The 15,171-nt window shown below is 40.1% G+C and overlaps 1 protein-coding gene across 1 annotated transcript in view; it reads left to right on the top strand.

The window, feature by feature from the left end:
- The first annotated feature begins 371 nt into the window (after positions 1–371).
- Positions 372–15,171, top strand: part of Mitf (transcription factor Mitf) — a 182,374-nt gene continuing 167,574 nt past the window's right edge. The window contains exon 1 of the mRNA XM_071583157.1: positions 372–621. Within this exon, the coding sequence (XP_071439258.1) occupies positions 455–621 (167 nt within the window). The 5' untranslated portion in view covers positions 372–454. The remainder of the gene's footprint in view (positions 622–15,171) is intronic.

Below are 15,171 nucleotides of genomic sequence, written 5' to 3'. Positions count from 1 at the left end.
AGGAGAGTTCGCGCTAACATCACAGGCGATTAATACATATGCACAAATGGAATTCATAAATCTGGTGTACAAAACGAAAAATCTTCCATATTTCAACTTATTTCTGCTTATTTTGATATATCATGACTTTAAAAAGATTCATAATTCCGCCAAAGATATGACTCATCAAATGCGTCAGGCTTTTTGCTAATTGGAGATTTTCATATATTCTTGGTTTTTGTGAAGCAATTAAGTTAAAAAAAAAAATTAATGCCACCTAATATAGCAGTGGACGTGTCGATAGTGTCTTTGATTAAAATAAATTCCTTAATCTGTTCTGTTTTCCTGTACTTCCTAGTGATGGCGCTGATTCAATACGACGGAAGGTTTGCACATAGGAGAAAGACGGAGACAAGTAGCTCAGACAGAAATTTCAATATTTGGTGTTATATTAGGTGTCAATTGATATTAAATCATGGATGAGTCAGGTATTGATCTAGGCTTTGATTTGGTTGCATTAACATCTGAGGATTTGAATTTGGATTGTGAACTTCTCAACGATGAGTTGTTACCATTGCTATCCTCTGGGAGTGCGTCGGACGTTATGTTTTACGAGCTTAAATCCAGGACAGTGCCTGAAAGGTAAAGACAGTCAAACCATTTTATAGAATATTTTTCTTATCCTTATCGACCAGTATATATCTGGTCATATGCCGTGCAGGAATGTATTTACATGTCCTTTATGCATCCTGTCAAACTTGTTTCAAAATTTTGCTTTTATATTTTCTTTCTTTTATTTTTTGTGTCATCACCGTAAAATTCTCCGCACGGGTGATATTTAATTCTTGTCATCTATCCTTTTTTCAATTTTCATATATTTACGAAGATAGATCTTGTCTCCATTCTCATCTTAGTCGAGTATTGATACGGAACGAGCATTCATTTTGGGTTAAATAATTTTGGTTTAACAAAATAATTTTATGACATTTTATTAATGATCTTGTTTTTTTATATAAGTAATTTAATGGCGTTTTTTAATTATCTTTTTTGACAAACTTGGCATTAATTTTCCTGAACCATCATGACTCGTTTTCATGTAAAATTTGCAGTATGTTGTGAGCACATTCGGAAGAGCAAGTAACTACAGTGCATATTTTTTATTAACACTGATAAAAATTCATGTGCGGTAGTGTTGAGGTTCCGGAGGAAGATAATAGCTAGCGAATCCAAGCAGACGGAATGAGGAAGTTCGCGTGACATCATCTCGTATATTTGTCCAATATAGCTGTCGTTGAATGTCCACGAATGCGTTTGCAGCATTTTCAGGCATATTGCGAGTGCATTCGTGATGTTAGGTTCTTCAATGGCGTGAAAGTTCTATATGCATACGCAGCACCATAAACGTCTCAACTGACATGGATGGCTGGATGTTGTCATTATCTCCAGCTTATTAAAAATCATTTTATGCAATAAAAGTAGAGTTGCAGTTTTGATGTAGCCCGTAAGTTAAGGCTTAAAATGTAATTTTTATTATTATTCGTCAATTGTCGTTGGGTAGGAGTGGATCGAAGTTGACGAGTTGAGTATGAGTCGATTCGTTAATAGATTTTGTTGTAGGAGTACAAATTGGGTTTTAGTTATCCCGATGGTCGTGGTAGTTTCGACGCGTTCATCCACCGAAATCCATTGCCAGGGTCAGATCCTTTCCAGATCATTTTCCCAGGAAGCCCTGGCACCCGGAAAATGAAAAAGCGTAGATGGACCCGAGAGTGTCCAGAGAGACTTGTCCGGGAATCGAACTTGGCCGGCAGTCCAAAACCTGGACTACCACGTCCCCTGTTGCTATACCGTGGTGATAATGATTTATTTGTCCAATGACCAGATGGTACCATGTAATAATTGCACATTTGACTTAGGATACGTCTAATTTGGTTAAACAACATATAGACAACAACATACAACAATAGAACATTATTTTTTGTTACAAGCACTAGAAGGATTCGGTAACTTCAGTAACTAACAGCAAATTGAAGAATAATGTAAATATTGAATTAAAAGTCTGTCATAATGTGAAACATTCCTGCTCGTTGATGTGGGCTAGGTGCAAGGTCATAGGGAGTACAGGCAGGTAGGAAGGGTGCAGAGAACCCAAGGCATAGTTTTCAAAGTAAAAAAAGCAGAAAATTATCTATATAAATTTTCAAAAATCTTTACCATCCAATTTTATGCTATAGTAAACATTTTAAGGGGATATGTTGTCAAGTCGCTACTTTGAGTGTGGTGCTGTATAAATAAGTAGCTGGATTATTGAAGCAGAAAGGGTTAGAGGAGAGATGAATCATGGAAAGAAATCCAGCATATGTCTTAACCCATTTATAAAAAATGATTTTGGGGATTCCATGGTTTAATTCATTGGTTTAACACTGCATCAAAATTGTAATTTTATGAATGTTATGAAGTGAAATTTCATTCATGTCCTGAATTGGCTCCTATAAAGTTATGTGCTAAAATTCTTGCTGCCTTCAGGAATTTTATTTGTAACTGGTGTATTTGGTAGTAATATGTTAGATGTTAAGTTTGGAAAATAACTGTTGAAGTAACCCATTATTTATTTCTGTTATTTTTTTAACTTACTATGGTTATCTTCTCCTGAAAAACTCGAAGTGGTTGAACATTAAGTTTTTGAGGTGATGGTATGGTGGATGCTGGTCATTTAATCAACCAGTTGAGTTTTTGGCCTTTTTCATTTTGAATCCCCATGTTGTCCCAAAAAATGATATTTGCCCTACTCATTCATTGGATTTTCATGGTGTAATTGTCAGATGGTACTTCTGGAGGGTAGATGAGAGAACGAAATCCAAAGTTACCCTGCAGTTATGCCAATGCCATTCATATATGTCATTGTGGATGTTTTCTTCCACTGCTATGGCAGAATGGCTTCAACCAGTTATTTACTTGGCATTCATATTAATGTCACATCATTCCTTTTGGTAAATAAGTGTCAGTTCTCCTGTATTGCAAATCCACTGTGTGTCTCAATGAAAGAATATGTTTTTCTGTCTTGATTCACTTTGGATTTTAACTGATAAGTTTAGGTTTTCAGTGAGATAATTTAAATAGGGGCATAGTCAATGTGACGTATATTTATAATTCTACCTTTTCTTTAAACACTCCTGAATTTATTTTCTCAAATCTACTCCTCTTTAATTTTCCCAAGTGTCTTGTCGTTTACCTCAGGTTATTGCAGGGAGGGATAGTGGTGCAGGAAATGTGCTTCAAATTAAAGTTATTAATTTATATAGCTGCATGCAAATGTAGATTACCTCATAATTAATGCTTATCCGATTGAGTTTATCTCCTTTACTTGGCAGAGTGTGATATTAGTAGTTATTTAGTGACCACTTGATGATTCATGAACAAATGTATTTTAATCTGCTAATGAATTTAATAAATGATAATTTGTTTGCTTACATCAATAGCATCATGTAATAATGTCAAAATAATTGGGAAATAGGTGTAATTTAATGTAGGAAAAGCATAAATGTTTCACATGATTTACCAAAGAACTTCATAATCTCCATAATGCAAGCCCTCTTGATCTTTTATTGCATTCACTTATATTAAAGGAAAAGGTAGTAAGCCCATTTAGCATTAGTTATTGTGAGGAATTGGATGAGGCATTAGTTAGTTTTTCTAATGTAATGTAAGTGGATAAGAGTCATGTCAAAAAACAGAAGTGTGAGAGAAGAGTGAATGGATTAAGGTAGGCAAGGAGGAAAAGGAGCCATGTTTTAATGCAGCTGCAGAAACTCTGGAGATGAGGAATATTAGAATGTCGGGAACAGAGGGATAAAATGAAATTGACAGAGGAGAAAGAAGTATTTTAAGGCAGTGCACAATGGAAGAGATTACTAATAGGTTTAAGTTTTCGGAAATAACATAAAATCAATGTGAGTAAACTTTACGAATGGGAAATCTGGCTGCCAATAAGTGTTTGTTTTGTAATTGGTTATCTAGTTGTCCCTAGAAAAGGAGGTGGTGCGGGAAGTGAAGTCAGTCACCAGGATCCTATGTCAAAGAACAGACCATGATGAAAGGTACCAATGAAGTGATGAAAGTTAGTGACCACTATTATGATTATAGTTGTAAAGTGATCTGTTTTGAAACAAATCTATAATGTTCATCTTTCCAGTTTTCATTTATCTGCCTCCTCATCTTTTTGCAATACAAATTTGATAAATTAGCTGACACAATGAATTCCTGACATTTACCTTTACTATATTTGAAGTAATCCCATCTAAGTAGGCCAAAGTGGCCGGGTGAAAAATGAGAACTTCCAAAATGCGAGAATTCCAACTCAGAACTCTGTTCTGTTCTTTCCCTCTCTTCCTTGATAAAGGTGGTCACGACCACCGAAAATTCGAAAAATAGTGAGTCTCTTTTTTGTGTGTTTCTGTGTCTTTTTGTCTATGTCCACTAGTGCTAAGTGTTATACAATATATATATATATATATATATATATATATATATATATATATATATATATGTGTGTGTGTGTGTGTGTGTGTGTGTGTGTGTGTGTATGTATATATATGTATATGTATATATACAGGGTTCGTCCGGAAAATAAGTGTACTGAGCTCAGGAAAAAAAATTTATTACACTTTTACATATCTTAAGCTAATATTCCTCAAAATATGACTCTTGTAAGTCGATACACTTGTTCCAGCGGCGTTCCCATTCCTGGAACGCTCCCGCGAAGGCATCATCGGGAACTTCTCGAAGACACGTCGTCACGGCCTCTTTGACGGCGTCCAAAGTCCCGTATCGCGTTCCTTTCAAACTCCTCTTTATCTTCGGGAACAGAAAGAAGTCCGGTGGTGCCAAGTCCGGGCTGTAGGGCGGGTGCGGCAGCGTTGCCACGCCGTGCTTGGCCAAGAAGTCCGACACGACAAGCGCGGTGTGAGACGGCGCATTGTCGTGATGCAGCCGCCAGATGTTTTTGATCGCTGGCCGGACGCGGGCGACTCGTTTTCAAAGCCTGTCGAGCACTTGGACGTAAAATGCAGCATTTACAGTTTGTCGTTCAGGTACAAATTCGTAGTGGACGACTCCCCTTTTGTCAAAAAAGACAATGAGCATCGCCTTGATCCGAGATTTGCTCATGCGAGCTTTCTTTTGACGGGGTGATGATGGGGTGTGCCACTCCGCACTTTGTCTCTTCGACTCCGGGTCGTACTCAAAGATCCACGTCTCGTCACCCGAAACAACGTTCTCTAAAAAATGTGGATCATTTTTGCAGTGATCCGCAAGTTGTGTCGCGATTTCCAAACGATTGAGTCTTTGATCATCACTGAGCACTTTCGGCACCAACTTTGCACAAATTTTTCGCATCTGTAATTGCTCCCTAATAATCTCGTGCACTATTGTTTTTGGCACATTACACTGCTCTGCTATCATCCGAACACTAAGACGACGATCAGAGTTCAGTACATCGCGAACTTTTCGCACATTTTCGTCGGTGAGTGTCGTTGATGGGCGTCCAGGCCGTGGTTCGTCGTCGACCTCTTCTCTGTCCTCCACGAACATCTTGTGCCACCGAAATATCATGTTTCTGGACATGGCTGACTCCCCGTAAGCCTGGTTAATCATACCGACAGTTTCGGTGGACGATTTCCCAAGCTTTACCGCAAATTTGATGGAATAACGCTGCTCCAAAAACTTCGGCATCGCGTTCCGTGACGTGGGTCGAGCGTGGAGGTTCGCGTTAACAGAGCTCCTCACTACACCACAGCTCAGAGCCGACTGCCTTTTTCAGCGTCGCTTGCCAACATACCCCCCTCCAATCGCAGCCCGTCAGAGCGGTGCTGGGCGCGCCTGGAGCGGCGGGAAAAAATCAGTACACTTATTTTCCGGACGAACCCTGTATATGTATATATATATATGAATATATATATATATATATATGTATATATATATATATATATATATATATATATATATATATATATATATATATATATATATATATATATATATATATATATATATATATACCCACACACATATGTACACACACACACGTGCTTATACATATAGTTCTATAAATTCTTTCTCAGCATTTGTTACTTATGGTGTCACTTAGTTCATAATATTTACTTGTTTAGCACTGGTGGGTGTGAAGTAAGAAATTTTACACTGGGGAACATCATAAAAACAGTTCACATTGTAAAATACACCTCATTTTTGCCAGGTAAACCTCCAAAATGTGTAAAATGGAAGACTCATGAAACTGGTATTTTGTGATTAGGAATGAAAATATGATAAATGTGTCCAGAAAAGAGACAACTAATGATAGATATATGCTGCAATCTATCAAAGTAAAATTCACATTTTTAAGATGAATACCACATGGAGGAACTGTGTATGATTTATTGTAATCAACCCATGTTAGTATTGTGATGGAGAAATAAAGATGCCAATTTCAAGGAGAGAAATGTCTCAACGAAGTAATTCAGGAATCGATAAGTAACTGAAATGTCTACTTAGATTTGAAAGATTGCCAGGTTTTTTAGCTTCACATTGATGTGTACAACCAAAGGCTGAGCAAGTAACAAGATATGTATGACATAAGACATGTATCAAAACACTGTAATCAACCTTAAGGTCAATTTGGCAGGTGGTGGTAGAGTTCACCCGGTACGAGTACTAAGCCCGACGGTGTGTGAAATTCACACATCAGGGTAGGGAGGTCAAAACCTTCCCCTTTATGGTTTCCCAAGATTACCTGGTACCCGAAAAATCACAAAGCTTGTTTGTAGCTGGGTGTGCTCAGAGAATCGAACCCGGGCCCTCTTTTTAGTCGTTAAACGCTCTACCCCTGTATTACCGCGATTCGTAAGGTAAATACAGCAGACTATATTCCATATTCGGTATAAACCCCATTCGTGGTTCACACTAAATAGCAAGAACGCACGGAAGGCGAAGAACTGTCTCTAAATGATAAGGCACGCAGTCGGAACCATAGTGGTTCGAGTCTGTTGAGCGTACCAGGGTAACGGACTTTTTGCCGCGCCTGGAAGGCGTGTCTGTTGCCTCGAAATACTTAATCGCCTTGGTGTATGCTTTGTTTTGGGATCATGGCGACATCCGTTGTTTTTCATGCGGCCAAGTTGTACGCTTCACGGACACGGCGGGTGAATGCGTTCGAATCTATAACGCAGCGGGTGTGTTTCGAAGGAGAGCTCTGGTGTGGCTGCCTGGACCATCGGGCCTGGACCTTGGCCCCTCTGCGCCCATTCCGTGTGCTTTACGGTGAAGTCTGTCATGGTAGGGTCAACTTCTTCGTCTTGTCGTGTGGGGTTCATTTGTGGGAAGATGCGCTGGTGTTTACCTTCAACCTGCTCTTGGTGAGAGACGTCAAAGAAGGGGCTGGGCAGTGGCGAATGCAATTTCTGTGAATCAGACGCGAAGATATTTTCTATTCCGTAAGAATTCCGTTTCATTGCGAAGGCTAAAGGGGTTCGCTCTGGGAGTGCCCAGAGGATCTCAGAATCCCTCCATCAGCTGAGTCAAGAGTTCTACTTACGTGGTTTCAGTTAGAGTGCCACGTGATTTTCAGGCGTATTAAGACTTTTTTGCGTTTCCATTCTGTTTCCCCGGCAGCATCCCGAGGTTGCCGGAAATAGTGTTTAGACGTTCTCTTTTCCTTTATCATTTTGAATATGTTCACTAGGAGGAGGACTCTTTTAAGTATATATGTGGAGCAGCGAAGAAAGAGATCGAGGCCCCCTGTAGTGCGTGGCTACGTTTGTTGATTACGAGCGCATAAAGCGCGAGTCTGCTGTTGTCTGTGGTGGATTAAGACCCTCGATGGAGTTGGCAACGTTTAATTCTAGATTATTCCAATCCGCTCTCAGGGAGCGATGAGTGATGATGCGCCCAAGGTTGCGGGAGAAAGTGACTAGTAGTAGGTGGGCGTACGTGATGGAGTTCTCTATTTTTGCATTCCCCAAGAGGTGGGGGAGACCGGCGGACGGAATGATGCGATCGGGACACGAAGGGCCGTTGAAAACGTCGGGCCCGGGATGCTCGTTGTCTGAAGGCCGGATAAGATGGCAGAAAGGAGTCATGATCTTCTCTTGTCGTTGATGGTCGAGTCTCCGGAAGGTGGTTTGGCGTGCATTCAGTAGTAGTAATATAATGTTTTACGTGGCTCGTTGAGTAACGCCATTTGCATCGTGCATTCAAATATCCTACAAAATATGCATTCAGATATCCTGCAATAGTGTTGAAGTGACGCGGTATAGACCCCAGGTTGTGGGGCCAGTCAGCCTGTGGCGGAAAATATCAGGTTATTCGGGTTGTTTTTGAACATTGATTTGTATGTCTGCGGTTGCAGCTTAACGGGGACCTAAGCGTGTCGGAGAGAATGAACATGCTGTGACACTGAGGAATATGTATATTAATATGGCGGTGCCGCCTCTATATCTGCCGCCGCACAGGACACCCGGGCAGATGTGTACAGTATATTCTGGGAAGGGCACAGGATCATGGTCTCAGATATGGCGAAAGTTGCAGAGTTTTTCTCCACCCATAGTGCCACCTGGAGGAGCTTCATGTTTCCGAATTCTCCCGATGGAGAACTGAACGTTTCAACTTTCGACGGCCACCGCTGAAGTAACACTAGAGGCAAATCAATATCAAGGTGCCACATATTCATTACGAACTAAGCTGGCAATAGAAGTTAAAAATGAAAGTTTTTCATGATAATTTAGCCTACGCAAATAAATAAAATAAACTTTTTGTTCCTGTTTTATACATCTCCCAATCAATTCGGTGCGCTTTGATTGGCGGAAGGATTCCCGTCCAGAATCCATAACCGGGGCACTTAGTTGCATAAACCCCCCGCAGATTTCAGTGTACATTACGTTTCCTCGATAAGGAAAAAATATGCTATAAAACTAATCTGTAAGCTGGCGTTATGTATAATGTAAAAACTAGCTGTGTAACATTCTGGACCGAATAAAATGAAATTGAATCCTAGCTCAACTGGTTAGAGCATCGGCTCGGCAAGTCAAAATATCCGCTGTTCAAGTTCCGGTCAAGGAAATATTTTTGCACTTGTGATCTACTCGATTCCGCCTTCCCCATCTCTCCTGTGTTCGTCCTTTATTTGTGATCCTATCCGTTTTCCTTATATCTATTTCCATGAGAATGGAAATAGACGTAGAAGGTGATGTAGAAGCACTCACGAGAGCAATATAATATTTGGATGGCACAATAGAGCACAAAATAAAATAGATAACAAGTAAAAGGACACTCAAATTTGAGATTGTTTGAGCTTTCGGCCTTCTCTGTGGCCTTCTTCAGTCATATATAAATGCTACTACATAGTGTTAAATAGTTATTACGAGGGTCATCCGGAAAGTAGTACCCGTTCGTGAAATAAAGACACAAAAGTAAATATTAACAAACATAAAAAATTTTATTTGAAAGAGGATACTTTAAACTACTTCTCAACATAATCTCCAAGCAAATTAAGGCATTTGTCATAACGTGTGACAAGTTTCTGTATTCCTGCTGCATAGTCCTTCGCCGCCAGCTCATTGAGATACGCGAGGGACCCATCTTGCACAAATTTTTGCATAATGCAGATGGTGTTTAACAATTTCATGAACAATTGTTCGAGAAACATTGGGAAAATGCTCACAGATGTCATCAATTGTGACGCGCCGATCGTTCCTCACGAATTCGTCAACTGAGCTCACCAGTTGGTCTGTAATGACAGACGGTCTCTCCGAACGCTCATCGTCGTGTGTGTTCCCCCTCCCCATGTTGAAGTTGCGACACCACCGCCGAACAGACGACTCGTCCATTACATTGTCTCCATACACCTCCTTTAATTGGCGATGAATATCACATGGGCGAACGTTTCTTGCATTGAGGAATTTAATCACTGCCCTCACTTCACAACTGGCGGCGTTCTCAATTTTTTTAAACATTGTAAACAATCACAGAAACAACACAGGCAATGCTAGCGTCACGCAACTTGGCTCAGAGAAGGCAGACAAGCCACTGAAGCTATCTGACCTCGTCCAGCGGCTACTCGCGTCGTCAGCACTTCATGCGGCACGAACGGGTACTACTTTCCGGATGACCCTCGTACATAGCACTCAGTGATGGTTCTAGGTGTCTATTCTGTTATTCCATGTGCGTAGGGTATTGCGGCAAAGCCGTCCGCTTTCTCTCTTCCCTCCGATGGTTTGTCAACGGAAATACATTCTTAACGCAGTGGAAGGGTTTGTCAATTCTGATGACCCTTGGAGCCGTGCCTGCGAGAAAAATGATATTAAAAAAAATTGTATTGTACTCCTGGTAGGGTAACCCATGCCAAAGATGTCGAAGGGTAGTAGCCACGCGAAAAGTAGTTCGCACAGCGTCTGTGCCTCAGTGAAGCAGCTACAAAAGCGTCTTACCAAAGTGGGATTTGTCTATTTAAAAACGCAATTGAAGAAGGAAACGGGAAACCACCTCAATTTTTTATCACAAGCTATAACGATGGACACGAGTGTAGAAATGAGTTATGGTGACAACTGTAGTGCCAAACTACGGGAGAGACAAGGGTTCCGCGGTCGTCATCCCACGAACTCCATGCCAAGATTTTTCAGTAAGTTACAGAACAGGGCCGAACCAGTTAGGGCGATTTTTAGGACAGGGACGTTGGAAAATAAATAGCGTGAGATGGAGAGAGAAAATATGAATTTTTTAGGACTGTGCGAAGTGGGTTGGAAGGAGAGCGGGGATTACTGGAGTGATAGTGATACTTATTTTATTCGTGTGTTTAACGTTTTAATTGGATTTAGAGAAATAGTAGTTGATTCGCATAATTTCCTAGGATCCAGTGTGGCATCAGGTCATAACACAGTACTAATTAAGTGTAATGTCTGATACAAATGGATGAAAAATTAAAGAAGAATGAGGAAACAGAATACAGAATTACTTGTATTAACCGTTCTAGCACTCGGCCGGACATTGTGGGATCCGGGTCCGAATCTTAGTTAGGGCGAATTATTAGTAACTGTATTGATCGGGACGGGTCAAAAAAATACAAGGAGGCAGTGGAAAAATGTGCAAACATCGATATGGGTATAGCAGCAGAAATATTGGAAAATATGATCAAAAGGATATAAAATGCCATCAATGAAATTTAAGGAACATTTAATTGGAAAAGGACATGGAAACCATGGATCACAGACTTGATGTCTAAGAATGTATACGATTGAGGAAATGGGAGAATGTTGACAGAAATTATGTAGAAGGGATTTAAATGAGGTAAATAATAAATTGTCGTGGGAAAATAAAAGTGGAAAAGAAATGTGGAAGACGTAGTGAGAGGATATGAAAAGTTAACAAAGGAAGGGACAAATTGGTGTGCTGTGCAGAAAGTTTAAAGCGCTGTGAGGAAATAAGAAGGGCGGAGCCATGAACACTATTAGAGATAAAATAAATAAAACACCAGAAAAATTATTGACCGACCAGGAAATATTGCTGGGGGATTGAAAGAAGTCATTGACCATTCAGAGGAGGGAAATGATTACTGAAGGGATGATCACTTTGGGGTCAGGATGGCCAGGGGTACGCGTGATGGCGAAGCAGTAATGAGGACACTGATGTAAAGGAGCATAAAAGTGCAATCAGGATGGGTTTGTTTGTTTTGTGAATTTCAATAAGGCGTTCGTTTGTGTCAATTTGGTGGAATTAAATAATGTACGTGGAGGTATCGTAAATGTTTAATTATTCCTAAAAAATAATCGAGATAGAAACAATTTTTATTTTCTTTTCTTACGATTTCATTACACTGCAGAGCTATACATTCCCCCAGTTCTTCTTAACCTGTCGAAGGCCGTCGATGTAGGACTGAGCAGATTGTGTCGAAAACCATTGTTAAACCTCTTGAAAGTCGTCATTTGTGTTGTCAAATCTGCGGCCGCGCAATAGTTTTTTGAGTTCAGGGAGTAAGAAAAAATTGAATGGGGCGAGATCGGGAGAATGGGGCAAATGTGGCAAAATTTCAAAGCCATATCGCTTTGATTGCCGGCCGTTCCGTGGTCGCATTTACAGATCGCGCCGTTTTTACTTCTGAAAAGGAGTCAGTAGTGTTGGAACTATGCGCACTGTCGCCTATGATATGTGCAGCTCTTCGAGAATTATTTTCCACACGCTGCCGTAACTAAGATCAGTTTCATTCACGATCATTTGGATGGTTGTTGCCCTTCGGTCTATCCGCATAAAGTCCTCAACTTTCTTCACTGTGGCAGCATCGTCCAATAGTGATTGTCTTCCATTTATTGCATCGTCTTTGAGGGACATTTGGCGAGTTTGAAATGTCCTTTTCCCACTCACAAGTGTGTCATATGACTGGCTATCATTTCGATAACCAGCTATCGCATCATCGTGGATATGCCGGGCGCTGTGACCATTCAAATGAAGGAAATAAATCACACTGCCAGCCTCTTATTTTCTCCATACTGCGAGTTACTTCAATCTACGGCTTTCTGCAACAAAACAAATTAAAATTAATGGCTGTAATTTACAAAATTATGTAAAAAACTATCAATTAATATACAGAATACATTTTGTCCCAATATCTCGGTTATTTCTTCGTAATAATCATTTAAAAACTATATCCCACGTTTACTGAAGATATAAGTAGAGCTGAAGGATTGGTGACTTATCCATGACCCAAGCATGTCTATGACTGCTCAGATGCGTGTGGCTGATAGAGAGTTGGGAAAGAACGTTGTTAGGAAAAAGGGTAAGGCAGGGGTGTCCAGTATAACATGTCTTTTTCATTGAACACGTGGAGGACTGGTAAGATAGGCATGAGAAGCAATGTAGATCGGAATCAAGGTCTTGGGGAATTTATAAAATGAGTTAGGTTCACCGATGAACATGATTTAGTTATCTGGTCAGTAAATGTGTTTGAATCATTGCTGATCATACTATAAAACCAGTGCGTTAGGTATGGGATGAGAATCGGTATAAGCAAAGAAAGGGACATGGGGCTTTGGAAAGAGGAATGCGTAGTTAAATGTTAATAATGGAAAGGCAAAATCTAGAACAGGTGCACAGTTTACCAATCTTGTTAATGTTTTGTGATGGTCAAAGTAGTGCCGATATAAGAAGAAGAATGGGGTTAGGCGAAGAAGCTTTCACATGGGAAGGAAATTGGTGACAGGGGCGTTGAGTACGGGTTTTAAGAAAAGATTAGTGGTGATTTAAAGAGGTGGTGTTTGGTTTTGTGGGGCGAGGAAACGTGGTTGTTGAAACAAGACGATGGGTGTCGGTTGTAGGGTTTTTTGGATGTGGGTGTGAAGCAGGATGGGAAAGATTTTTGACAATGACTGTGTCAAAAAATGAACAGAAAGATAATCATACGAAGTGGTACTAGTCTTAAGAGGGTGAGGAACGGGCGTTGGGAGAGATCCGTAGTAGGAAGGAAAAGTGGATGGCGTTTGGATTGGCAGTGATAGTGAAGAGTGGTGGAGGGGGGAGCGTTAAGGAAGCGAAGAAAGCGGGATGGTAGGATATGCATGTTGGACGGAATAAAGGGAGGAAGAAAACCTGCGGGTTTGAAGGAGTGTTCATTGTAGTGTGGTTGTGGCTCGATGTATTTTGTTAGGTGGGGTTAAGAAATGTAGTGAGTGTCAGTCTGTGCATTTCCAACACCTACGTTAAAAGTTATATACTACCAAATAATATTTACTCACACAGTTAGTTCGCTGTCCCTGCATGGGCACATTCATGTAATGCCAGCAATAAACTGATAACGCCTCCAGGCAACTCCTGCTTCAGGAAAATAATCTCCGCTTCCTGGTTTTTGTCAAAAACGTCTTCTTTTTCCGTGGCCTCGTAAATTTTACCGATCTTTACCTCTCTGTAAATCTGAATTTAAAAAAACTGAAATCCATCTTATTTCTCCCCATTCTTCTTCCCGTCCATCAATCAAAAATCTCACTTCTTGCTAGCCTCACCTGAAAACCATTCCCTGTTCACTGCGGTCCTCCGTCATTACAAATCTGTTGCCCCCTGAATAACCCTGTCAACGACCCTTGGTCGGCAGTAAGGATTTTCACCTGCTGACGTGCAGCTGGGGCTTCCTGGAGCAGCACACTGATCAAGGGTTTGGCCGAGGGATATTTCTTTCACACGTGATTTTTTGCAGGAGAAAGGTGTAGTATGCATCAAAAGAATGATAAAAAAGCTCTGAAGCTGCTCCAGAATATTAAATTTTATTTTAAGGCAATTTATTTACGGCCTCTGGCGAAGTTTTCTGATTTTGGAGGTTATACCTGTATTTTGCGGTAATGGAGTTTGCCCAATTTCAAATCGTGTAGGGGAAAGCTAATTGTTGACATGGTACATTTAAATCGACATGAGTAATATTTAACCATATTTTTGCTTTATGCAATCCATTGTTTATTCCGCCCGTTGTGAAAATGTGGTTAATTTGAAAAAAACGTTAAAATGTTCCAGTTTAATATGCTGGAGTAAACGGTTAGACCATGCCACTAAGTCACTTAGAAGTATTGAATTTGTAGCGTAAATCGGAATAACCTATGCCATCTAGTGATTGCAGTATATGATTTTATGATTTTACATTTGTTTTGATCAATTAATAGCAGCTTAATTGCGCACGTGGAACTAAGAATATTCTTTAATTTTGGCATGCGAACAATTATTCGTTATGCCACTGATTTAGAATTTTTTAAATTATCTTAAGATGTATTTATCAGCATAATGTTTAATATTACGGTTGTTAAAAAAATATTATGCATATTATGGACTATTCAACGTGTAAACCTAAAATGTATGAAAATTCCAAGCATATTTCTCTATAAGCATATCGCTATATGGAAGGTGGGAAGCCTTCATTGTATCCACTTCTAGCCGGGATGGAAAACAGCTTGTTGGATATTCTTTATTTCATTTTATCCTGACACCCATTGTATGCTATACCATTTTAAAGGTTAGCGGTTAATTAACGTGACTTTTACAAATATATTTTTTGTTGCCATGTTGTTTTAAGCTCGGAAGATGCTGGGCATGAGAAATCGTTTGGAAACCTTCCAGCATCCCTGGCCATCGAAGATTTGCAGGTTCCGCTCCCATCGTATAGTTGTTTGATTC

The sequence above is a fragment of the Hetaerina americana genome, unplaced genomic scaffold (genome assembly GCF_022747635.1).
Source record: "Hetaerina americana unplaced genomic scaffold, ioHetAmer1.1.p SCAF_13, whole genome shotgun sequence".
In the NCBI taxonomy this organism is placed as follows: Eukaryota; Metazoa; Arthropoda; class Insecta; order Odonata; family Calopterygidae; genus Hetaerina; species Hetaerina americana.
Note: the sequence above shows the minus strand (reverse complement) of the source record. Positions and strands in the feature narration are given on the sequence as shown.